Raw genomic sequence first — 25,108 nt, forward strand, 5'->3', positions numbered from 1 at the left:
ATATAATTTCTGCTTGCAGGAATCCTGAAGTCTAAATCAGAAAGATCAGTTCTATTTCTTCCTTATGCCCAACCCTCGGCCACATCAGCTGAGACAGATTTATTTTGGAGATGACACTGAGCGTCAGATATAAAAGTGACCACTGTCAGGGTAGTCAACACAGAGCTGTGATCTGCTGGCATAAAAAAATCTGCCTTATTTCATGGATTTGGTTTGGTGTCCCCATTGTGTCACGACACTTCCTGTATCTGCCACAGCTGGAACTGGACAGGTGATGATTTCCAAAGGCACAGTGCTGCTCCTGCCACATCTGCAGCAGTGCTCTGCAGGAGGATGAAAAAACTACACATGGCGGGGAAGAAAAGAAGCCTAAAGGGACATTTGGGGAACAGATGACCTGGAGGCGTGCGAGTGTCACAGCCTGTGTGAGAAAAGCTGTCCACTGGTGCCATCTTGTGGGTCCAGGGCTGCTGCCCGTTCCAAAGAGGCAGAGCTCACTCCACCCTGGTCCAAACTCCCTGACTTAAAGTCTGGGTCTCTTCTTAGTGTAATTTAATGTGCTTCATTTTACTAAGAGCAGACGTCTTTCATCTTAATGAAGTACCAACCCTAAACCTTGAATTTCGCTTAAGCAGCATGCATTACAACCCTGTACAAGTAAACAGGAGTCAGAGTAAGCAGCAACTATCAAAATCAATGAGTTTCATGAAACTTATCAGGCCACCATTTATACCTCTGCTCAGAAATTATTTTTGTCTTTATTAATATCCAGGCCTACACAGTGCAAAATGCAGAACTTGGAACGGAACATGATTGAATGGAAATATTTCAGCACAAAAGACAACTCATATGAAGATACAAGTTGATCAGATAACAGAAGTATGAGAAAAAGTAGATTTATAGGTATTATCCTGACATAAGGGGCCTCTACTCTCTTTTTGCCTAAATTTAGTTCTTCCCCAGAAAGACAGTGTAAAATTACCGAGACTTTCAGCTACATTCCCATTTAGAAAAAGAGCTGAAGAAGTGCAATTTTATTTATAAAGTTATGATTCCTAAAAAAAATGGCAAAGCTATGTTTTTTAGGTCAGTACAGAACTGCTGGATAAAAGTGTAGCTCCTCATATTCATGGGGGAAGAACTGTACAAAACTTAATGAAAAATTAATCAAAACCACAATTCTTTACTAACTCTCTCATGGTCTAATTAATCCACTGCCAACAGTAAAATGTGCACCTGGCAGTCCTACAACACATGTCAGGGTCTGTGCTAAAATATGTTAATTTAAGTGATTAAGGATTAAAAACTTGGTCAACAGGTGCATCCTTATGTGGGCTCTATCATTCATCCTGGCATTCACTCAGAAAATGTCATTTTATAAAGAACATAGGTAAAAAAAGCAGACAGTAGCTTCACACAGTTAGCAAATCTCTTCCCTTTCTAATTTAGGGATGCAGCAACCATGGTACAACATCACCTAAATTCTGATTGGAGATACGCATAAAACTTCCAATGAGTGTTGTCACAATGAGATCTTTGATGACCACCAACAGACAATTCTTAAACATACCAGCTTGAAACTACAGTAATTCCTTTGATTAGCATCATGGAGAATAGAATGTCTTCTGCAGTTGCTGGATTTCTTCAATAGGCAATGACTATTTATCACTAATTTTGAAAGGAACAAAACTAGGCCAATATAATATTTTAAACGTTCCTCTTCATGTGTTTGTGTGATATCTTAAAGGAAAAGCTATGTAGAAAAGAAGAGTTCCTGTGCTGGAAAGTATTGCTGGATAACAAAGGCTGTTTACGTGACAGGTAAGCCTAGCTGTTAGCATGCTGTAATGCATAACCATTGTTGTACATGTAATTATTGTAACTGGTCCAGTCATCTGCACCCTGATATTCTTGATTAGACTGAATGTAGGGATGATAAATTGTTTCTTTTCCCAAGAAATAAGATGGAGCAAGTCTCTTTAAAACAACTGCACTGAACTGGTATGTCAGCTTCCTACGGATCTTAATGATTTCACCGGTTCTTCCATAATTCCTCAGTGCTCTGGCCATTTTCTGATAAGTCATGATCTTGCGGTTTCCCTTTCTTTCTCCCCACAGTTCGGCAAGTTTCTCCTTGTTTTTGGAGACAAACTGGAAGACACCATTTGGCTTATCCACCCATTGGATGCAGTTTGCCATAGCTGGATCATACAGAGATTCATGGAGATATTCAAATAGTCGAAGCTTTTTTCTACCTATAAAGAAATAGATCACAAAAGGTCAGAACAGAACTCATGCTTGTTTTAAAAGATGAGCACTTCTCTTTTTCCTGGAAACGATCTTATGGGCAAAAGCATAGCTAGGCCTGGTACACTGTCCCAAATTAAAAGATCAGTATAAACTGTTCAGTGGAAGAGCAGCCATAGCAAATGGGATCATAGAGATGTGAGCAACACAGAATCACAGGATAGTCTGAGTGGGAAGGGACCCAGAAGTGAGTATTAAGTGAATAGCTCATACAGGGTTTAAATCCACAACCTTGACATTATCAGCAGCATGCTCTAGTTCTGAAGGGTGTACAGATCTGTGGTGACAGAAAGGGATTTCGTCATTAGACTTTCAAGAGCAGGTTTTGTGGGGATCATGATCTGGTGACTTCACTGTGTGGTAGGTCTCAGAAGCATCTGTCTTCAGACACATGCTGTGCAGATGCACACTCAAAGAACTCACAGTAGGAAATTACATCCTCAGACAGGGCAGGAAAGAGGTTCTGGAGAGCCAAGATGAATGTTTTTGAACAAGTGTTTTCCCTGTTTTTGCAAAACTCAGAGATTTTGAGATGGATCAGTTTTGTCAGGTTTGTTTCAGGAATGTTTTGGGGATGCAAGGAAGTCTCTGATATAAGAAAAGGTAAGTGGGTGAGCAGGAAAGCTGTTTAATTTTAACCAGAAACCTCATGTAGTCAAGAAGGAGATAGATCTTCTGGTACCCTGTGATATTGTAAAAACCTGCAGAAGTGCCAGCTTGCATTCCCTTGAAGAATAAAGCAAGCTTGGTACTGGAATATTTGCCAGTTAACTAAGTGTTTCTCTCCACAAGCTCAGTTCTCAAACATCAGTTTCCTACTGAGGCTTCTTCAGTTTCACTTAGATTTTGTGGATTCTTCTCTATGAAGTATTTCTAGTTCCCTTCCCAAAGCCAAGGGTGATCAAGAAACTGCTGTAAGGAGGAAGAATTGAAGATTATCAGACAAAGAGGAACATTTTTCAAAAGAGAGAATCTATGCAGAAGAACATCTTCCACTTTAACCAAAGTGGAAATAAACAGCTGTACCTAAAGTTCATGAAGTCTTGTCTTGTGTGGCTATTTTAAACTGGGAACGGTGGAAAAGTGACAGTTGCTAAGGAACACTGAGGTCAAGCCAAGACATCTGTCAGGGATGACAGTAACTCTGTATCTCGTGATAAGGAAACAGGAGAGAAGTAAAAGTTGGCCTGGGAAGAAGAAGAGCCTGAAATCAGAGGTACTTTCCAAAAAATTAATAAAGTTTCATTATCTAAATAAAAATTGGCTTGTGACTGGAAGCACATATTCTACTAGAAACGCATATAGATTACTAAGAAGCTTAAAATGAAACCGATGAAGGACACCGCCTTGTCACAGTGAACACTTCTTAGTATATGATCTCCTTAGGTCCCCTCCAACCTGAAAATCCACAGACTACTGTGGACTAAATTTCTGCTGGAAAAGGGTAGTGTAGCCATGTCTGCAGCAGCACCTGATTTAGTGCTGTTTGGCCTCTTAGTTCAGCTGTCATTTCTGCCCAAGTTTTTATTTCTAGACACATGACCTTTAGCTGATGTCTTTGTTGGAGAGGGCTTATTTGCTCTTTACTGTTTATGCAGCTGTGTTTCCAGAGCCCAGATGTTATCCCCGAAGTGCTACACGCTAGTTTGAGATGGGGTCAGTTAAAACTACTGTATCTCATTGCATAAGCCAGTAATGTTAATTTTCAGGCCCTAAACATCACTATAAGCCAGCAGGTGAGTGCCTGCAGGTTTATTACGTGTTGATTGAAGAAAAGCAGGTTCCTCCAGAAGGTGTTTCAGAGCATCTGCATTAGATTTCAGTGCTGAATTGTCCTGAAGCCGCCTAATTGTCTCAGGGAAAATGCATCTAATTCAATTCTGAAGTACCTCCCTTGGGCACCTCCATTCCGCTAAGCATTACTCCAGATCATGCAATGGTTTTGTCATGAATGAATTGGACTCTTTTCAGAGGAAACCTATCTCAAAATATGCTTTCCAAAAGCGTATCTAAGTCAGTGTACCCTTCAGAACTCGAGACCAGCCTAAAGATGGCCCTAAACAAAATTTTTTGAAACACTTTAAACATGGGATTTAGGCTGTCAGTGCTGATAGTTTCATCTACAGATCTATTCCTAAAAAGCCACACTTCTTGCTAGTGTACAGAAAACCTCTTATATCTCAACAAGAAACTAGGAGGATGAAATTAATTTAGTGTAGTGGAAATAGTCCCTCAAATCGCAGTTTCTGGCACAAAAGAAGTTTCATGGATACAAAGAAATCTGTAAGAGGACACAAATAACCTTGTAAGAATAGTTAGTCACTCTGCAATATGTGCAGGTTGTCTTCTGGGGAAAAAAAAAAAAAAAAATAGATCCATGACAGTGTAAAAGAAATAGGAACCAGGAAACTAAGTTTAATGGAGCAGTAATAACTGAAGGTCAAATGAGATACTGACATGTAAAATTCCCCGGTGCAACACTGGGTAAGACTTGGAAAAGCAACATTTCTGGCTTTGAAAAGTTTTCATTTGCAATGGTGAATTTCAGATATCTGAAGCAGAAGACTGAGAAAGAGAGGCTACTCTTCCCACCATCCCAAAGAGTCTATGGTAGCAATAGTAGTAGCAGCAGCAGCAGCAGCAGCCGCAGCAGTAGCAGTAGTAGAAGTAGTAGCAGTAGTAGAAGTAGTAGCAGTAGTAGTAGTAGTAGTAGTAGCAGCAGCAGCAGCAGCAGGAGCAGTGATTAAGCAACAGAGACCACAGTGCTCAACATCAATGGGCAGAGACAGCACCAACAACTGACACCATGTGGTTAAAGCTGAGAAAAGGGGATTTCAAAAAAGCAGCTAAATCAGGAAGCTACTTTAAAAGGCCTCATGGTCAAAAATAGGTACAACAGCTCAGAGTTGAAGCTGTGAAAATCTCATACAGCACTCAGAAAGGATGCTGAGTCCATCCCTGCCAAAAACCCAAATAATGAATGCAATAAAAAAATGAAGTACTGCAATGACAATGTCCCATGATCAATTCTTTGCAAAATAGATATCAATTCAAGTAAAGTCAAACAGAAGGAGCAGAAAAGTAGCCATAAAAATGCACACTGGAAGTGACAAAAACTGAAAGGTGATTTGAAAAGTAAACTAAGAAAGGCATAAAATCAGGTGTGCAAAAATATTCATGTATGTAATAAACCTTCAAGAAAATCACTGCTTGTTGGGCCACATAAAATAAGTTGTGTAAGTGGATAAAGATGTTATTGAGAACTAAATTTACTTCTCTGCATCAGACTTTATCCTAAATTATTTGAAGTGAAACATATCTCTGGTTTGGTTTTCCATGTGCTAAACAAGGATGGAATAATTTAATAATAGATTTATCACACAATATTTTGCAGATGGAAATTGATCACTAGCAGTTGCATCCTAGTCACTAGTAAATGTTCACTTTTTTTTTTTTTTTTTTGCTGTTGAACATTAAAAAAATAGGAAAAGGAGAAAGCATGATTTGCCAAGAGGTTTTTTTTGAAGTAACATAAATTACACATCAAGATATGATCTTTTTACAGACCTTTCCCTGCTTTTGGCTGGCCAGCAGCAGCGTGCATCACTTGACTTTCTGGAGCATTCTGCAGGGTATGGTAGACAGTCTCATCTGCATAAAAATCCGCTGCACTGTTCTTCAAGAATTAAGACAATGAAAGGTTACTAATAGAGTACATTGTCTGAATAAACTGAAACTTGTGGTAATTAATTGCTTGAAGCCTTCAAAATGCAACTTGTCATCACCTCACCCCTGGAAGACTTTTCTCAACCACGAAGGCACTCAGTGTGGTGTACCAGTAACAAGCAGCACTAATTCATGCCTGGGGCAAGAGGTGCCCACCAAAGGAGAAGCTGAGAGGCAAAACAGCGTGACTGCCTCACTCTGGACCTTCAACCCTTCTGCAGAGAGCAGAGCAGGAGCAGCTTTCAGAGTCAGGAAAAGACAAGGGCTACCTGGATATTAGCCCCTACAGACTCTGTAGATACCATGCTGTGTTGTTGTTAATCTGCTGGTTGAAAACGGGTTCTCATGGAATCTGTTTCTCTGAAATTATCTCTCCTGCAATATTCATTTTCCATCACTCCTGGAGACCACACTCCCAGTGCTTTTAAGAATGCCTATGGACTCTTGTCACTGAAACTGTGCTCAAATAATGCTGTTCTTTCCAGAACTTTAGAATAAACTGCTGTTGGAGAAAACAAAGTAACGGTTCTTTTTCACAGTGGCAGAAGCCAGGGTTGGAATCAGTTGTTCTCTGCCTGTTCCCAGGTAATAGAAAGAAGCCTTTTTTTCCTGTAACTAATTCCCTAGTTGGTTTGCTTGTTAGTTGTCATATTATGTGATGAACCACAGAAGAGCATCAGAAGCAAACTGCTGACTCCTAAAAAGATTTTGCAAATATTTCCCAAGGCAGTTTCATCTGAATCATGCCTGGCCAGACTAAATTTCTGTTACTGTTAGCTTAATGGTTAGTACCAGAAATCCCAAATGCGCAATCAGTTTTCCAGTTATGTGTGACTATTCCTAGAAATGAGTTCACTCACAATCACGTTTCTCCAGCTGTACCCTTGCTCCTCTACAGATGGTGCTGCACAGTAACTGGGACTTGCTCGGAGGTGGTGGTGATGGTTGATCACAGACAGGCAGTTTTTATAACCTGGCAATTAGGAGGAGGGATCAAAAAACAAGTGAGTAAAAAAGACAGAAGAAGGCAAAAAAGAAAACCACAACAGCAAATAATTTGACATGGTGCTGGGCCTGTCAAAAAGCATTTATCCTGTGGCTGCCTTCTAGATAATAAAGTGTCCAGTGCCAAGATGTTCCACATCAGCAGGTTATCTAGCAAAATCTGTACTGATGCTGCTGATCACACCCTTGGGTTGGTTTTGTTAGCCCTCACAATGAAAAGCAATCTTTTTACGATAAAATATCAGATATTTTATAGCATGACAAAATTATTTGGTTACTGGATAACAGAGGGCCATACAGACCATCAGACATAGTTAATTGGATACACAAAGATTCCAATAATACACCTAGAAAGGAAAAGTGACTGTCAGGCAGTTCTGCAGGCCATTGGTACAATGCAAGTTAAGAGTCTCCAATGGTGAATGAATTAAAGGAGCATCAGAACATCTGCAGTGCCTGAAAGAATGACACAGAAGGAACCCAAGAACTTGTGATGCTTAAAAGAACCAGAGAACACCAGACTAAGGCCATTTGAAAAAATTACCCACAGCAGATGGTCAGAAGAAGGTATTGGAGGGTATGGGTATGTCTATTGCCAGTGGAAATGTGGATGCAGCTGGGGACAGACTAAACACTGCATTGCAAGGGTTTAGTAATTCCATCAGCCCTAACAACTTATGTAAGGAAGAAGATTGCAAGTAATTATATATAGCGAATCCTCCAGCATGTGTAAATTACCATTGCAGTGAAACCAAAAATTTGGTAACAACAGCTGAAGATACAGCCTTACTGGTCTTATTTACATTTCCATTTATAATAGATAATATGTAAATAAATTTCCTCGCTTGAAAGGCATTTCACACAAAAGACAGCAGGTATTTTTTTCTGAGTTTATAGGGTTTGCAATGTACCCTCCTATTTTCCTTTTTTTGTTTTTCTGCTCCAGTGTAAAAACAAGAAACACAATTTTTAAATTTTATAGTAATTTAATTACCAAAAGCTTGCCAGAACTGGAATACTTTGCAGCTTTCTTGCATTTTAGATTTTGAAAGATATTCAACTCTTGAAGCCAAGAAAAAAAATTTCTCTATCATTTATCCATACTCAAATGATCAATTCTGCATAAAAATATTCAAGATTCATACATTAGTGCACAAAAAAAATAAATGAGGAAATTAATTTCACTTGCTGGTCTTTTTCTCTTTTTTTTTTTTCTTTTTGCATTTGGATTCATGGCATAGCAGAAGGGCATTTTGAAGTTAAAATACTAAAACTGGAAAAAGGCTGTTACACAACAGTTGCATAACCTCTGATTATAGGAAAAGTGAGCTCAATGCACCTGCATGTTTCAAGAGGTGTTTTCCTCTAAAAATAGGAGCTGGGCAATGAAGTAGAAAAAGGGTGTTTGTTACCTGGTGGACACTGCATTTCTCTGTCAGAGTGCTGCTGCAGCACTTCTAGAGCATCTTCAAAAGCCTGGCCCAGCACGTCATGGTCAGGAAAGCTCTGCAAAACATTTTACTGTCAGAAAAGACCAGGCTGGTTCTTCCAACATTGCCAATCAGCCCATACTAAATAAATACAGTGATGGTATAGAATATATATCCTCTTGGAATGGATCTTTGACAGGCACTGAGGCACCACCATAATCTTTTATTATTATGAGAAAGTTCTCACTCCTTTGAGGTCAGTGAGACAATTCACACAGGCAACATAACTCACTCTGTCAAATGTTTCAAGGCTCATTTCCTTAATCTGTGAAAGAAGTTTACATAACATCTTTTATGATGTTACTGTTTAGGGTGTTACTGCTGGTGGAGAGTTTTATAGTCTGCAATATAGAGATGTTTTTATCTCTTGTGTAACGTTATTTATGGAGGCAGAATTACCATTCAATAACATTGACATGATAAAAATAATTACACATAATTTCTGAAGCACCTATGCAGAGAAAATGTTACACTATGCCTCTACAGGAAACCAAGTGTGGATTTTCACAAAACTGTTTATTATAAATTTGTAAATTATAAATTTGCCTTGTTGTAAAAAGCTACATACCTCAAATTTGAGTTTGACTGAGTCTTCTGCAACATATCTGAAACACTCAATAATGAAAGAGAATATGGGTGTTGTAGACTTACCATTATTTAGATATCAAGACTTGAATCCTGTTTAAAAGAACCAATATTTTTAAAATTGTATGCTTCAAAACAAATACTAATTCTCTGAGCATAAAATAAATAACTAAATGAAACAACTCGGCATTTTCTGCAGTTACAAAGTAAAATATTTTTAATAACACACATAAAAGGGTTTTATTATTAGAAGCTGATATTTCAATTAAATTAAATACTTGTGACTTATTTTTTAAAATTCAAATTATTTTTTGATAAGTTCACAATTTCATTAATACTACAACTTTTAGATTATTATCCACACCACCGCAAAAACATTTTTAAAGACATAATGAAGTGAAAATGTGTCATTGTTGACATCAAGCCTTAGTCAACATAACTTCTAATTTCCTCATGAAAATACTGACTTACATCAAATGCAAGAGTTTAAGTTCCTTTGGTTCACAGCCAGTTGAAGCAAGCTTAGTTTTTTTCTAATATAGATTGGCATATGACTGTATATGAACATACATAAACATTCAGACTAGTTGTGAGGTCCAGAGGCAAATTTGATTGTTTAATAAACAGTGTAAATAGGCATATTTTCAGCCAGTTTAACATGAATAATATATATCCTTAGTACCTTCTTTCTAATTTATCTTTCTTAAAGAAAGCCATAATCAGGGTTTTGTTGCCTTGCAGATTTCCCCCATTATAATATATATTATTATTATTTCAAAACTGTAAATACAATAATCAATGTATCAGTATTTTACTCATTAAATACTTGATTATTGTGGGCGGTTTCAAAACACAAAGGAGATACAGGATATATAACTATTACTGAGGAAGAATTTTATCCAACATTACCCGTGAATGTTCTAAGCTGGGAATTTTGCCACAGGTAAGTATTTTGTCAGGTATGATTGAAATTTGCAGAAGTGTTTTCAAATCTTGACAACCAGGCATACATGGTGGAATTCTAGTGACTCAGTAAATTGACCTCACTGAAATCACTGGGATATTTCTCTCTGAGTACAGTGCAAAAAGTACTTGAATGATCTGATCCAAATCTTCTCTAAAACAGAAAGGGCAATGCCTATCCTTTAGCTGCAATGGTGGCTGCAGATTCCTGAGGCAGAGGGATATAGAAATTAAGGACAGGAATCTGCTTTGTAAAGATCCCCACATATTTTCCCCATAATTTTAAGTAAAGCGCTTTCCTCAAAGTGATTTTCCCTAACTCAGGCTCCAAAGACATACCTTGATAGAACATCTACCATCAACTCAGTGCCTTGCAAAATCTAAAACGCCCAAGTATAGGCAAGGTGCTATTGAATGGTCATACCACTTACACCAATGAATTCATACCAAAGAAGAAAAAGGCATAGCTTAAGTAAGCTTAAAAAAAAAACAAAACCAGACACTTACCTAGAAATTCAGTTCCACACTGAAGACAAGAATCTGTCTGGTTTCAGAAAGGAAAGAAAGACTGAGTTCCCACAGCAAAGGGCTGGCAAAGGGGCTGCATTAAATAGCTGCTTTTAGGGAAGTGTTTTGCCTAGGGATTTTTCTGAGAGTATAGGTACAGTAAACAGCTGGCAAGTCCTTTCATTCTGTACAAAAGGGAGTGATTTATACTGACAGAAATAAAACTAAATGTTTTAACTATGGTTCAAAACGTGAATTTTAAGCACGGGGAGAGATTCCTTTTGTCTATGGCATCTTCTAACAAATCTGTCATTGGTATCATGGTAGGGCAAATCTAGAGCAAAATTCCTCATCCCTTATCTGTCCCACATAGACTGCAGTGGAAGCTGAGCTTTTATCCTCCTAGCTCAGTGTAACAAGTAAACCAAAGCACATCTCATAATAAGAGTTTTGAAAGAATTTCAGAGTTTTGCTTCAAAGCTCATGTAGCCCAAGCTACGAAAGCACTGACTAGAGCATTCAGTACAGTTTCAGACAAGTTGTAGTTGATTTGCCAAACACTTTCTGAGCAGTTCCAAGACATGATGTTGCATCCCACAGGAGCAGAGCTCTGTGGTTTTAAGCTCAGAGCTTATTATTGCTGACAAAATCAAGTCTGTGCCATAGCTCTTTCCACCCAAATCTTTCAGAGGCACATTTTGCAGAATTTCCTCAGCATTTACCATAAAACTGCTGTAAAATAGTAATTACATCTTACATTATTTATGTGTATTCTCTCAATCGAGAACCTAGTCAAGAAACTCATCTCATTATGAAAACTCAGTGAAGGCAATTTGAAGCCATCAACTATTTCTGCTGCTTTCAGATGCAAGCTGCCTTTTTGAAATTTGCACCAAAAAGTTTCAGGATGTCTTTTTTTTAGTGAAATACCTTAATATATGTAAGTAATTTTTTGGACTTCAGCTTCTGTTTTGCACCACTTCTCTGGTCTGACTTGGGCTCATAAAAGAAAATTAACCAGCAACCAGAGGGCAGAAGGAGGGAATGTGACAAGGAGAGAAACAAGGGAATGAGGAAACAGCAAGGTCAGAGATGCTCTGTAATTGAGCAGCCACAGCTGCAAAGAGATTGTGGCCCACAGAGTGACCATAGTGGAGTAGAGGAAATTAGTAAGAAGGAAGCAGCTGTGGAAGAAAAGGGTGAGAAACAAGGAGCAGCAGAGAGAAACCATGATGTCTTGACCCCAAACCCCTATACCACTCATTGCCTCACCAAAGGAACTGAGTATAACCTGTGGAGATAGCAAGAGGGGAGGAGATGTGACTGGAGTGCAGTTGAGCCTGGGAAAGGGGAAGGAAAAATGTTTTAATGTTTATCCTTTTTGCTCTCCAATACCCAAATCAGCAACTAAACATATTATAGCAGTAAGTTAAGTTAAATTCCCAAAGTGCACAAGCAGTGGTGAAGGGTGTGTGGCTGCTGGCTGGGCGTAGTAAAAGAGGGTGAAGGTCAAGAATTGAAAGCTAATGGTTTTACTACCACTAAAAGGACCCACCTTCCTAAATCAAATTGCTCTGTCAGAAAATTCTTGTTTCCTATGAGAGGCTACCCCAGAAGGCAGGTCAACAAAAGGTTTGCTTTCAGAGGAGATGGGAGAGTGCCATACACAGCACAAACACGCAGCATAGTAACAGTAGCAAATGCTGTCACGTAGGGGAGTCTTGTATTCTGCAGCCCATTTGTGCATCGAGTCTTTGGCCCAACACGGTCTCAGAGCTAGAGCCCAGCCTCCCTCCCTGTAGGTGTTCAGAAGAGGCAGAGGAAGGTGCAGCTGTGGACTGAGTGTCAGCTGACATTCACTGCTCACTGCTCAACACATCACAGTGCAGCCAAGACTGGCAGCATGATGACCTCTACTTAGGATACTACTAGAGCAGAAAGACTCCTTTGATTTTTGTATGGGGTGGGAGGATGGATTCCAGATGAAAGTCTGAGAAAGAGAACTTATTCTTCACATCGTAATGTCTCAAACAATTGATGTGCCTGATAACAAATTTGAGTATCCGTTAGAAACCACAACATTGAGCTCTTCTCCTTCCTCCATGTTTTAAAAATAAACTTCAAAGAACAGAATTATTGTTTAAGTTTCAGAACTTTCTTCTATATTTGCTTGGCATAAAAGATACCTCACAGTGATGGTACAGTAGAACTATTTTCACATCTGAATAAATCCTAGAACCAGTGTATTACAGCACTTGTCAGAGAGTTTGAGGAAGCATAAAGATTCTTGCATGAGGCATTGTTCAAATATAGAATAAAAACCAGTCTTGCCCCTCCTAAAGGAATTTAAAACTTGAAATGGAAAGTTTTCTCACCCAACATTTATAGATTTATTGAAGATTTTTAAACATCAGGCAATACGTAACTGCCCAAATAGACCCCTCAAAATAGAGGACACTTCATTAAAAAATATCCTGAATGTGACAGCCACAGAGATTTTCTGTGTTTCCATACTTGTTCTGACCTTTGTCAAATGCCTTTGCCACTACTCTTCTGGCCAAGCTCTGTAATAACCTTTGCCTTGAATTCTCATGGGTGTGGATTCACAATAATTACACCACTACAGTAAAAGCGGAAAAGTTGAGGGATCACATGCCTCCTGAGTCTAACCATGGTCACTAGTAAACTTTTAAATCTCTGCCATTATGTTCCATTCAAGGCTCAAAAGAAACTGCAAAGTTTCTTCCAGCAAGGATGAAACCTTTTCTCTATGCAGGAAGAACAGGGATCAACACATTGAGAGGCCTCTTCTTTTGCATGTAGTATGCAATGATAATCTAGGCATGAATATCTCACAGCAAATGAGTCTGCAGTCTGAACTTCAAATTAGTGGGCTCAGAAAATCCCTGAATTCACATTCCCAGCCCTGGAATATGAAGAAAACTCTCCTTAAAAAAAAATCCCAACAAAACAACCAAAATCAAACCGCCAAATAAACACAAAAAGGAAGTAAATGCAGCTAATTACTAGCCTCAGTACTATTGTTCACCATTATTTTAGTCAGATAATTTCATATAGGACACATACAAAAATATCCCAAACAAACTGAAAGAGAAACGAAAACAAAAAAACGAAAAACCAATTATGGCATCATATAGTATTAGCAAATCAGATTATGAAACTGACTCTAAAAGTCTCCCATTTGTGTTGGAAAAGTTTAGTCTATAAATAAAAACACATAGTTTTTTTATGATTTCAAATGCTAAAATGTGAGGATGTATCATAATTTCAAATGCTTCACTTGCCTTACAAATAATTCTACAAATGGCAAACTCTGCAATGCAAAATACAGACTTTTGCTTTAATTGGTGGAGTTATAGTAATATTTCCTTGGCTGGTGGAAATTGGTATAGAGCCACCCAAACCAAAGGATCAGATGATTCTTGCAAACAGAGGTTGACACCACTATTATTTTCACTACAGTCAGGGGCAACTTGCTGTGCCAGCCTTAATGTTGCACATACTTCCCTGAATTCCTGATTTGTATTAATTTTTTTGTCTACCTTATAAAGCATTGCAGTTGTTTACCAAAAGAATGTCATTTTGGCATTTTAATTCTTGAACGAGCTCTTCATAGTTATTTACTGGGCCTCATTTTTTGAAAGAGCTTTGCCCAACCATTGTCTCCAAGTACAGTAATTTCACGATTACAAGCCGCACTGACTATAAGCTGCATCTCCGGGTGTTGGCAAACGTTTCGTTCTTTGTCCATACACAAACTGCACCCAATTATAAGCCGCTCTGTCGTTCGCAGTGAGGACCCGTGTGCAACAAAGTTGCCAAATAGTAACAGAATCGCGGGATGGCGGGGTTTACTGGCACGGCTCGGGCCGTGAGGGCTCTGGGCTGCCAATGGGGCCAGGTGGCCCAGCTCGGTGCTGCCGTTCGGCGGGGCTGCTCAGGGCCGGCCGCCGCCGCCACTGGGCTCACTCACGCCCGCCCAGCGCTGCACCACGGTGGCAGGGGGGCACTGAGTGTGCCGGCACCCATGGCAGTGGTGGGAGGCAGGGATGGAGCCCACTGGCACCAACGGCGGTGGCGGTAGGAGGGGACGGGAGCCCCCCACCTCCCCCCGAGCCACGGGGCCAGCAGAAGAGAGCCCCCGCCTCCCCCAGTCTGCGCTGCCTGAAGGAGGGAGCTCTCCTGCCTTCCCCCCCATCATGTTGCTGGTAGGGAGCCCGGTTCCACCCGCGGCACAACAGAGTAACCAATCTGTAACAATCGCGTAGATGCCGGGTTTTACTGGCAGGTGCTCAACTCGGCACCTCAGTTTGCACTTCCGGGGTTGGAAATGTCAGAAAATTATTCACATATTAGCCGCTCCTGAGTGTAAGCCGCATTTCTGGGGTGGGAGCAAAATTTTAGTCAAAACAGTGCAGCTTGTAATCGTGAAATTACTGAACATCTCATGTATGAAACTTTTTACCTTAAGAAAGACAAAGATAATGAAAATGCTTTACAAATTGAATTTGAATATCCCTGAAATGAGAGATTATCTCAGACTCATTTTCTTACCACTAAATATGAAACATCTGCATATCCCACTGGAGGCCATCTCAATATAGATTCCAAGTTATGACCCAACTTTAAGATTTATTTATTAGGCTGACATTAGATCTGTATAAATTTCAGTAAGAACCATTGAATAATTACAGTCATAAAATTAGATGTTCAGATAAATTATTTCAGAGGTTTGGTCTAAGCATGGAATTACCTCTTCTAGGGCTTAAAAAGAAAAGAGCGGCATGGGAGCTGAAGTTGCATGAGTCGGCACATCAGCTTTTCAATGGAAAACCCACATCTAAAGCCTCCATCTTACAACTAGACCCAGTATATTGGTCCAAATGCTCATGTCAGCAAGGCTTCTCAGGGAGCTTCTTCTTTGGCTTCATCTAACCAAAGGAAGTGAATTTCTGATGGGAAACCCCGCTGAGATAGAAAACCAGAAACCACAACAGAAGCACAAGGAACTAATAACAAAAAGTGCATTGGAAAAAAAAAAAACAATAAAACAAACCCAAGAACCAGCCCAAAAGAAAAGAAGATTCTGAAGTGAAATATGAACAAATAAATTTGATTCATTTACATGTATAAGGAGTACTGTCAAATATTGTGATTAAAGAAACACAATAATACTTCAGAAGGAAATGATCAGAGCAAGATGGGAATAATATGACAGCATTTCATAAAAATAGCAATGAATAATGGGAAGGGTTCTACTCTAGATCTTTCCAACCCAAATCATTCTATGTCTTGATGATTAGGAGGTGAGCCTGATAAAGGATAAAAGTGAAAGCCTTTCCCTGATAAAGAAAACAGGTAGAAAGAAGAACACAGTGTTTAAATAACCATTAATAGTGAAACTGGGGAAGCCAAATAGAAACTAACAATTTTCAAAAGAACTGAGCTATTTGTGGGAGAAACATGCTTTCAGATTCAGAGAGGTATTTAGATCACACAGGATTAATTCAACCCTTCATTTCAATTCCATTCCCCCCAAACCATAAAGCTGAGAGTTGAAAAATGCTAAGCCTAGGTGACAGAGAGTTCTCAGCTACAAAGAATGGAAGGAAGAAATTGTGTCTGTTTCTGGAAATGCTGGAAAGAGAGACATGCAATAACTGCTGTAGCATCTGCAACAATTTAGAATTAAAGACCAGTAGCAGACATATAGAAGCAAACAGAATAAATGCAACAGGGTTCTAACATTTTTAAGACAAGATACATCTCAGGTTCAGGCAGACAGACCATGTAAGCATCTATTGAAGCACTGCATCTGTAGCTGTTGAACAGGAAAAAAAAAAAATTTTCATCATTAAGCAGGCCCTAAATTATCTTTAAATCCTCTGAAAATTGCCAGCAACAGAGGAATATGCCCATAAGAAAAAATGATTGAAGTAAATCAACGGGCCAGCTTGAGATCCCCAAGTCCATTGAGGATAGAAATAACAAGTCACTATTAATGAAAATACTGACATTATGCATTAAAATAATAGAACAGATTGTTTTCTCTATAAGAATACAAACTGACCTTCACCTGAAATGAAATGTTATAATCTATAGGATTATAGCATAAGGCCTATGAAGAATATTTATTTCATTTATAACTTCAAAATAGGCAGAAATTGTATGAGACAGTATAAAAACCAAGTGTATATTGCATATCAACCTCCTCAAAACTGAAAAGAGAAAATGTTTTGGGCTTTTGACCAAAACATGAAATATTCCATAGGACATTTTCTACAGCTATTCCTGCTGCAGGTGCTTTTGTCTTAAATAACTATAAATAGGGTACCCTAGCAGGCTGGACCGAAATCTGCCACATACTACAGGAAGGTTAGAAGCCCTTTCCCAGGCAGATCCATTGCATAGCAATGATGCCCCTATTTTTTCTCTAAAAGGAAAATGTCGAATCACATTTTGACATCACCTCCATGGAAGTTATCACCATACTACACGACTGGTACCACAAAGTTAAGAAAAGATTTAAGCATCCAACTACAAAAAACAGAGCAGTTTGAGTCTCTGACAGAATCTCCATTTTCAGGGACAGACCTCTACATTTAGTCCCACCAGAGAGTTGGGGAGATATTTCCCACACAGAACTGACATGGAAAAAAACTAATGAAGATTTGAAAACAGGCCATCTGAAATTAAGGAAGCTGTAAAGTTGTGAGGAAGGTAGTAATAAATAGTTGTGATAGGTAACCAATTGACCAAGTTCACTTGAGAATGTAAAAATATATCTGACCTTATAATCAAAAGCCCTTGAGTAAAAGTAGTGAGAATACAAAAATTATTTACAGCCATTCTTGGTGTTATAATTGTCATATAACAAAAGACAAACCAAACAAGAATCTAGCACGTTCTGTCTTTGAAAGACTAGAATGAGGTCAGATTTCTGCCAGAATTCTAGATTTTAAAAAACCGTTTAAGGAACTGCATAGCAGTAAAGGAAATTCTTTAGAAATAGAATTCCTGTCACTACTGAACTCTGAAGGTGACTGAAAAACAGCTGTCCCAAATAATGGGGTTTTATGCTTTGATGAGGCAAACAGTGATGTGGGCATAAAGTGCTATGACTAGCAAATAAATGCTTCCTATATTATCAGAAAAGTGCTGAAGAAGTACTTAGAGTTGGGGATTTTTACAAACTGATGTTGAAGAAATCCTGCATCTTGATGGTAAGGTAGGAGGCATGTCAGCAAAACATTTTCCTGGCATGGAACCCTTTATGAAGGAGGATTTTCCAAAGTTGAGTGGTTTTTAATTTCAAATTTCACATGGAACTGTAATTTAGCAATGGCTTCACGCTCTTTTCCATTTCTCTTTGAGGTGATAAAAGGAAGGCTAAGATTCATATGAGAATCTGCACTGATTTTGTGAGACCTGGTTGAAGAATGTAGGATTGGACCAACACATCTTGGATTGAGGGGAGCAAGAAGAGTAGTGGAAAGTGAAGACTGAATTTCCAAAGCTAAGGGAAGGAGGCAGCAAGCTTGGGGAATGGAGGGGGAAGGACCAGTGTCCTCTTCCCACTCCCAATCTCCCAAGAATGCAGTGTAGGCCAAGATTTCATCTGGCCTGGAAATGCTTCCGTGCTGTAGCAAATATTGGTGAAATTCCTCTGTGAAGCAAGAGGATAACAACCTGCCATTGCCATCATCTGAGCAGTTAACTCAGACAGTGGAGATGAAGGTGGAAGACTGAAAGGAATACTTTTTACGCCAGGTTTTTCCCAAATGTTATTTTTGTTAACTGAGGCTACTGAAAGTGGAGCATGAGGGATTGTCTTCCAGGAGAATATGGGAGTACTCCAAAGGCAGAAAATACTTGAACATAATCATCTCCCTTTCCTCCTCCATGAGTGTATATTTTAACATTTTCATTTGAAGGTCCCTATTTTGTAATGAGTGTGAAATAAATTTTGCTCTAATAGTGAGTGGTCCTGCTCACTAAATAAGACTATCACGTGCAGAAACCCTGCTGCATCTGCTGCAGAAGTTACAAACTGTCTGGTGAAGAAGGAAGGGAGAGGATGCTCTCAAAGTTAAAGCAGCTGAATGCTATCCTGGAGAAGTGGGTTTGGGTTCTGAGCCTGCCTCTACCACAGAGTTCCCAAATGATGTGAGGCAAGTCCCTTTGAGCAAGCTTTCACAGGTGGTCACTTACTGTATGTTCCTCATTTTTGGGACTTCTGACTCGAGACCCCAGCATCAGATTTGCAGAAATGCTGAGCAGGACCAGCTGCAAGTGTAGTCACAGAATGCTGGCCTGACCCCACAAACTGCCCACAAATGCTGAACTCTCCAAAACAGGAGTTCTTGGGTATCACAGGTCAAATACACAAAATTAGCTGGTATTTTCCAATTTAATCTCATTGTGCTACTATCTCTGTAGAGCAGTCAATTTAATCTGGCCATGTTGTAATTAACTTTTGATTACTTTATTTGTGATAATAATGCCCATTTAAAGGAGATGTCACAGTGTACACAAGACAGGAGGGCTGGGTTTTTTACTGATTTGTTACTGTAGAATATAGTTTCATTTTCCTTAAAAAAAAAAAAAATTGGGGACCTCTAAGGGACTTCTTAATCCTTACGAGAGAGGTTCTTTCAAAGCAGCAATATTTTTCCCTCTAATGTTTTGAAGACTTTTGATTCTGATAGATGTGTTCATATATAACATTTATAAAATTGTAATAAGCAAAAAATTCCTATATCTCAGTTCTCAGATATTCAATATTCATTTCTAAAAATGACTAATACAACAAAATCTCAGAATAATTAGAGGCAAAAAGCATATATAGCATAACTCAGAAAGTTGTAGGAAGTGGAATCTCTTGGAGTGTTTGGAGTTCAGACACAACAAATACATTGATAGTGGTCCCTTTTTGAAGTGGTCTGGGCTGAGCTTGCTTTGTAGAAACTCCAGCTAGTTATGGGATGCAGTTGGAGCTTGAAAGATGCCTGTGGCTAAGAAGCCAGTGAGTTGATACATCTGCTCTCCATATTTCATGTTTTCATTCATTTTCAGCAGCCCTGTGCCTTCTAACACAAACATGACATAAAATCTTGATATGTGTAGTGCAAGATCAAGCAATCAATTTATATACTGATTAAGAAAAAGAAAAAAAGTCTCTTTCTTTTAATAAGTAAAATTAAAAGCACAAAAAACAGATGCATGTTCCTCTGTGTATCATTTCAGAGTAATCAGACTGTCTCTTACTCAGTACTATTTACCTACTGTTAAATATTAGGCAACTATGATAATAAATCCCACAAATGGCCTGTCAGAGTTCCTTCTTTTGTTATCTCACAGTAGGAAGACTGATGAAAAAAACATTTATTTGAGAAAATTGCATAGACCAGTAATAACCTGGAAACTGAAAGGCACCAATGAAAGGAAAATAAGCCTGAAAAAACCATCAGCTTTGATTAAAATAATCACTATTGCAAGTATGGAATTGCCATGAGAATACTAGGAAACAATAATAAATCTACTTTTAGAACACTTGTATGACTCAATAAAATGCTTATTGCAAATCAGTTCCTCTTTTTTTTAAATAGAGCTTTAAACTTGCTAACATACAGTAGCACAATTATTGCAGAACAAAAGCAGTATTTCCACATGCTACATTTCAGCAGACTTACCGCTTTTATTTTAAGACTCTTTCAAAGGTGTAAAATGCAATTGTTACACCAAAAATACACAGAATGTATTTTTATACAGAAATTATAAGGTACTACAGAGGTAGATTTCCCTTGTGTGGCAAGAGGGCTAAAAAGAGGGCTAAAAGCAATTCAGCTGATAGCATTGCTTGCTCTGTGTCCATGTAGAACACTTGCCTTGCACAGATCAATCACAGATAATTCATATCAGCCAGACTATCTATCTAGCTGGAATGGGTAGCCAGGAAAAACAAACAAGCAAACCTCTTTCATGTGTCATCATTCAACAAAAAGGACCAAAACTGCAGCAGACTTCTCTGAAATTATGCTTTTTTCTACACCAGTAGTGAACTGTGTTTTACAGATCATACTGTCTTTGGTCCTACTGGAAGCACTTTTCTGCAGAATGTCCTTTATCTGATAAATATCTCTGAATAAACTCCCATTTAAAGGCTAAACTCCCAGTTAAACTAAAACACTCTTGAGCATGATGTGCAAGAGAGGTCTTCCTTTACCAAGCCTCTGTTTGAATTGTGAATCCTAGGCAGATATTAAGCAAATATGAACACATTAGTTACACATCTTAGTACACTGTTGCAAGAAGCTTTTGAAAGCGCCTCATTGTTGCTGCTTTTGATGAGATCCTTTGTTCCTCCTGTTTATCCCTTGCCACCACGAGTAGCTGCTACTGATCTCTAAATGAATACCCTGACACATGCTGGGTGATGTGTCAGTGCACGAACATTTATGAATTTAGCTGATGAACGCAGACAAAAGAAAATTAACTCATAGAAGATAAAGTCACAAGAGAGCTTCAGAGAGTTTTCACTGAAACAAGGAAGTTTCAATGAAAAGTAGGGACTAGGAGCTGGAAAATAAAGCTGGAAGCTTCTGATTTCTTGCAAAATCAGGTTTAAGGGTTTTTCTTTTTTAAATATTTGCTTTTCCCACATGCAGGCTTTGGGCAGAATGTCTGAGAAACACACCCTCTCCTTTTGAAACCTATCGTCTTCTCCTATGGTGACAAAGATCCTGCTTTTTCCTTGGCCAGGTCTCACACTTGTTACAAAGCACTGAAGAGCTTCCTGAGGCTCAGGGTGTCTGTGGATTATACTGCGGATGTTTCTGAAATAGATATCTAAAAATTTATCTGCTTGTATGAGATTATGAGTAGCTAGAATTGAGGATCCATTTGATCCCTTCAGTCTCCTGTTCCCCATCAGTTTGACCTTACAAAAATAACATCTAGCCATAAAATAACATGGATTTTTTGAGCTACATGTGCAGACATAGCATTTTCATTCAAAAGTATTGCCTGATGTCATGAACATATCTCTTCATAGAGCTGACAGAGGTGAGTCCCTACCAGTGGAATTCCGTATTTTGTCCAACACAGGATGAAACACCACATGATGAGGGCAACTTCTGTTGCTGATTGCAGTGCAGAATGAAACGTGACAGGATTCAGTAACTGTCCTGGTCCCTGACAAGTTACTTTTTTTTTTTTTTTTTTTTTTTTTCCTCACATGGAACTTTGAAAAATTGCTGAGTTTTGAAAGGACTCTTTAGCTGTTAGATCTGCATGCATACTTAGCAAATCATTGGGATACAAAGGTAAGTGGTTTGGTGGCAAGTCCTCCATTAAAGAAAATAGAACTGCTGTTCACTGTCTGTCGACAGGGAGGTCACTCCCATCTGAAAGGAACGCTAAAAGGAAGAATTAACAGACACATTGAGATTCAGTATGTTAGAACAGTAGATAATATAGACCGTGGATAACACAGTGGCAAATTCAGGAAAAACTGCTTTGAGAGCAGCAACAGGCTTCTGACTTTGGCCAATTTACTGCTCTTTGCAGAGGCTGCAAGATGTCTGGGACAGCCAACAGCCCCACAGTCTGGTGCTACTCCCACACTGCAACAGAACTGATTTTCCTGTTTCGTGCTTTCAAATTGTGGGTGCCTGTTACCTGTTGGATGGTTGATTTTTAGGTTAGCACATCACTGGTAGACTCTTGGGATTGTAGCTGTAAATTCCATATGCTGCACATACACACAGCCAGTACAGATTACAGAAACACTAGTTGTAAGTGAAGAAATTAGAGAAGTATGCAGAAATAACAGCTGATGGGACTGATTCCAAGTGGGCCACCTATACTTAACCCAGAAAAGGAACATATATAAATTATACATTTGATAAACAAATACAAAACAAAGCAAATACAAGCCATTATAAACCGACCAGTTGCAGACAAAATAATGGAAAGTTTAGCTGTGTTTAACCATGTTGTCAAACCATCACTGGGGCAACAATTAACCCTCAATTGTGTGTTTAAATGTAGGCAGACAGGCAACCAAAAACACCTGCAAGCAAACATATCACACTTCTGTTTTCTTCTGCCCATTTTCCTTACATCATCTCCCTCAACAGACAGTACAAAGGTAGGAGTTTCACCATGCTAGCTGGGAGAAAGACTGAAGTACATGGATGGGGTGGGAAGAGGAGGCACCAGGCACCATAACAACAATGGATGTTTTAAAGATGCATATGAAAATTCACAGGAAAATCATTAAATTATTACATTTTGAAGATTGATGCAAGTAAGATTAAGAAATGATACCACAGTTCAAATAAACACAATTATTAATAAACTGTTCCTAAAGATAAAGATATTAGTCTAATCACTGACATCTGCTAATTTCTAGGGTAAAGTTTTCGTAGCAAAGGTGGTTCACTGATATTGCAATATCTGAAGTCCACAGTTATTAAACCCCATGTGATCTGAGTTCAGCAGCTGTTCAGAAACTTTAGGAACTGCTTAGAGGGAGCTTATTTCAGGACCAATGCACACAACAGTCATTACCTGTAGGTAGAATGGCTCATATGTAATTATGCTACAATGACATTCAAGAAAGCAGCCTTACCTTTAATTACAGTATTTGAGAGGTGAAGAGGAGGCACTTGCCTTAGGTGCCCTTTGTGACTAATGGCACTTAATTTCACAAATGAAAATTGACTTTTCTGTTAGCTGACAATTCTTCTGAAGAAGAAGAAAGTAGAATTTTGTTTATATATAATTCATAGGTGGGGAAGTTCTATCAAATCAAAGGGGTACTTTTATTCTTCCTGAGGAACATACCACAAAACAAACTACAAGAGACTTGTGTGAGAAAGAATAAGTTATGATTTATTTGGGGAATAAATTCAGGGATGGGGAAGTGCTGCAATTCAAAGGCAGTTCTGCAAACCTTCTCTCTGCATCAGTTGCTTGTTTTCATACTTTTACTTTTGTTCTCATGAAAGAGAGAATGATAGCTTTACTCCAGAACCTCAAAAAGTCACTTAGGAGCTCCTGCAAAGCTGGAACAGCCATGTGAAGTTCCCAGCGGCACATACACCAACACTTTGGAATGAAATGCAATGGTGCAAAGCTACCTGAAAGAAACCCCTGATCTTACACTGCTATTCTTTCTTGGTTCTCCTCTCTATATAATGTTGACACTGGCATAGTCATTCTACCAATTTCATAATTAAAAACACTATATTTCTGCCAAATGCATGGGGTTTTTCAGATGCATGAGAAAAGACAGTGTGAAAGAGAGATACAGTGTGAAAGAGAGATACAGTTGAAACAGCTACCTGGACAACACAGTGATGCTGGGACAGGTCATTAATGTCTAAAAAGTTGGGAACTGGTTTGATAGGTTGGATTTTGGGCACTGGACAGAAAAAGCAAATGGATGCTGTAGAGAATGAAGGTTATCAAGTACAATGTTTCTTCAATGGTTTTTTTATGCTAAAAAAGTTTGAGTTTTGGTTCAGTCATCTCCTACTGATGGGGCAGTATGAAGCTATTCAATGATTTGAGACCATTAGACAAAACACCAAAATTAGGAGGTTTCCACTCATATCCTCTTTCAGTGATGAAACAGCTGGATTTGGGTTTGGACCAGATGACCTCCTATGGCCTCTTTCCACCTCAACTGTTCTGTGACACTGTCAGTCACTACCAGTGGTGTGTGATCTCTCTCTTTAAAGCGTCTTACTACCAGGTGACTGTGACCGTTTGCAGGTCTGGCCCTCAAGGAAAGACCGTCCTAAGGAAGAAAGGATGACAAAGACAGTCCAAGCTATGGAATTACTTCCATAGACCAAATGAATAAAATAGTGCTTTTTCTTTGTTTCAGAAAAGCTAATCAGTGGGCACTGGAAAGGAGATTAAGGACAGTAACACTCCAGCCTCTCATGTTGTCTCCTAAACATTTGTTGATGGCCTGACAAAGGCAAGCTACAGATTTGTAAGTGATCAAGTAGTAGACGAACCTGTAAGTGACTGAGTAGAGCTGCTTTTTCAGTTCAGTGGACTTGTTTAGATTCTACTTTTTGTCCTTCCCTTGCCGATCTCACAGGGTAAGCAGGAAGCAAGATGAGACAAGGGGAAAGGCACAACAGAACAGGACTGGCAAAAGAAGGAAGGATACAGGACTTTTGTTCAATGAGAACCACCATCAGTGAGAGTCCCCACGCCTTCCACTGCTAGTCTGGCTGAAAAGATGGCCCATCATTGTTCTCCCACCATTTAAAACATGCTTCCGAGTGACTGTGATGCAGAACAGGAGTGTCAAAATGACCTACACAAAGGCACTGAATTAAAAGATGGGAACCCTACTGAAGAGTTCGTGAGTTCGTGGAGGATGAGGGCATTGCTTGGCCACACTGGTGCCGTGGCTGCTGTGCAGACACAAGCAGTGCTGTACCACCGTGCAATGGGTGCCGCTGGGAGCACTGCAAGCA

General features: G+C 39.1%; 1 protein-coding gene across 1 annotated transcript; it reads right to left on the bottom strand.

Moving 5' to 3' along the window:
• Nucleotides 1-1,827: 1,827 nt before the first annotated feature.
• Nucleotides 1,828-8,784, bottom strand: SPIC (Spi-C transcription factor). The gene is made up of 5 exons (XM_033057670.1): nucleotides 8,761-8,784; nucleotides 8,451-8,544; nucleotides 6,894-7,006; nucleotides 5,875-5,983; nucleotides 1,828-2,255 (listed from the first exon to the last, which is right to left on the bottom strand). The coding sequence occupies exons 1-5, from the start codon at nucleotides 8,782-8,784 to the stop codon at nucleotides 1,828-1,830; spliced, it is 768 nt and encodes a 255-aa protein (XP_032913561.1).
• Between the last annotated feature and the right edge of the window lie 16,324 nt (nucleotides 8,785-25,108).

Source organism: Catharus ustulatus, chromosome 4 (assembly GCF_009819885.2).
Source record: "Catharus ustulatus isolate bCatUst1 chromosome 4, bCatUst1.pri.v2, whole genome shotgun sequence".
NCBI classification, from domain to species: Eukaryota; Metazoa; Chordata; class Aves; order Passeriformes; family Turdidae; genus Catharus; species Catharus ustulatus.

Bases quoted from the DNA above. Each gene is read 5' to 3' on its own strand.
- SPIC (XM_033057670.1), bottom strand. From the start codon at position 8,784: ATGAGCCTTGAAACATTTGACAGA. The intron at 7,007-8,450 runs GTAACAAACACC...CCTAATTGCCAG, and splicing joins AGAAATGCAGTGTCCACCAG to GTTATAAAAACTGCCTGTCT. The intron at 2,256-5,874 runs GTCTGTAAAAAG...ATTTCTTTATAG, and splicing joins CCAGCCAAAAGCAGGGAAAG to GTAGAAAAAAGCTTCGACTA.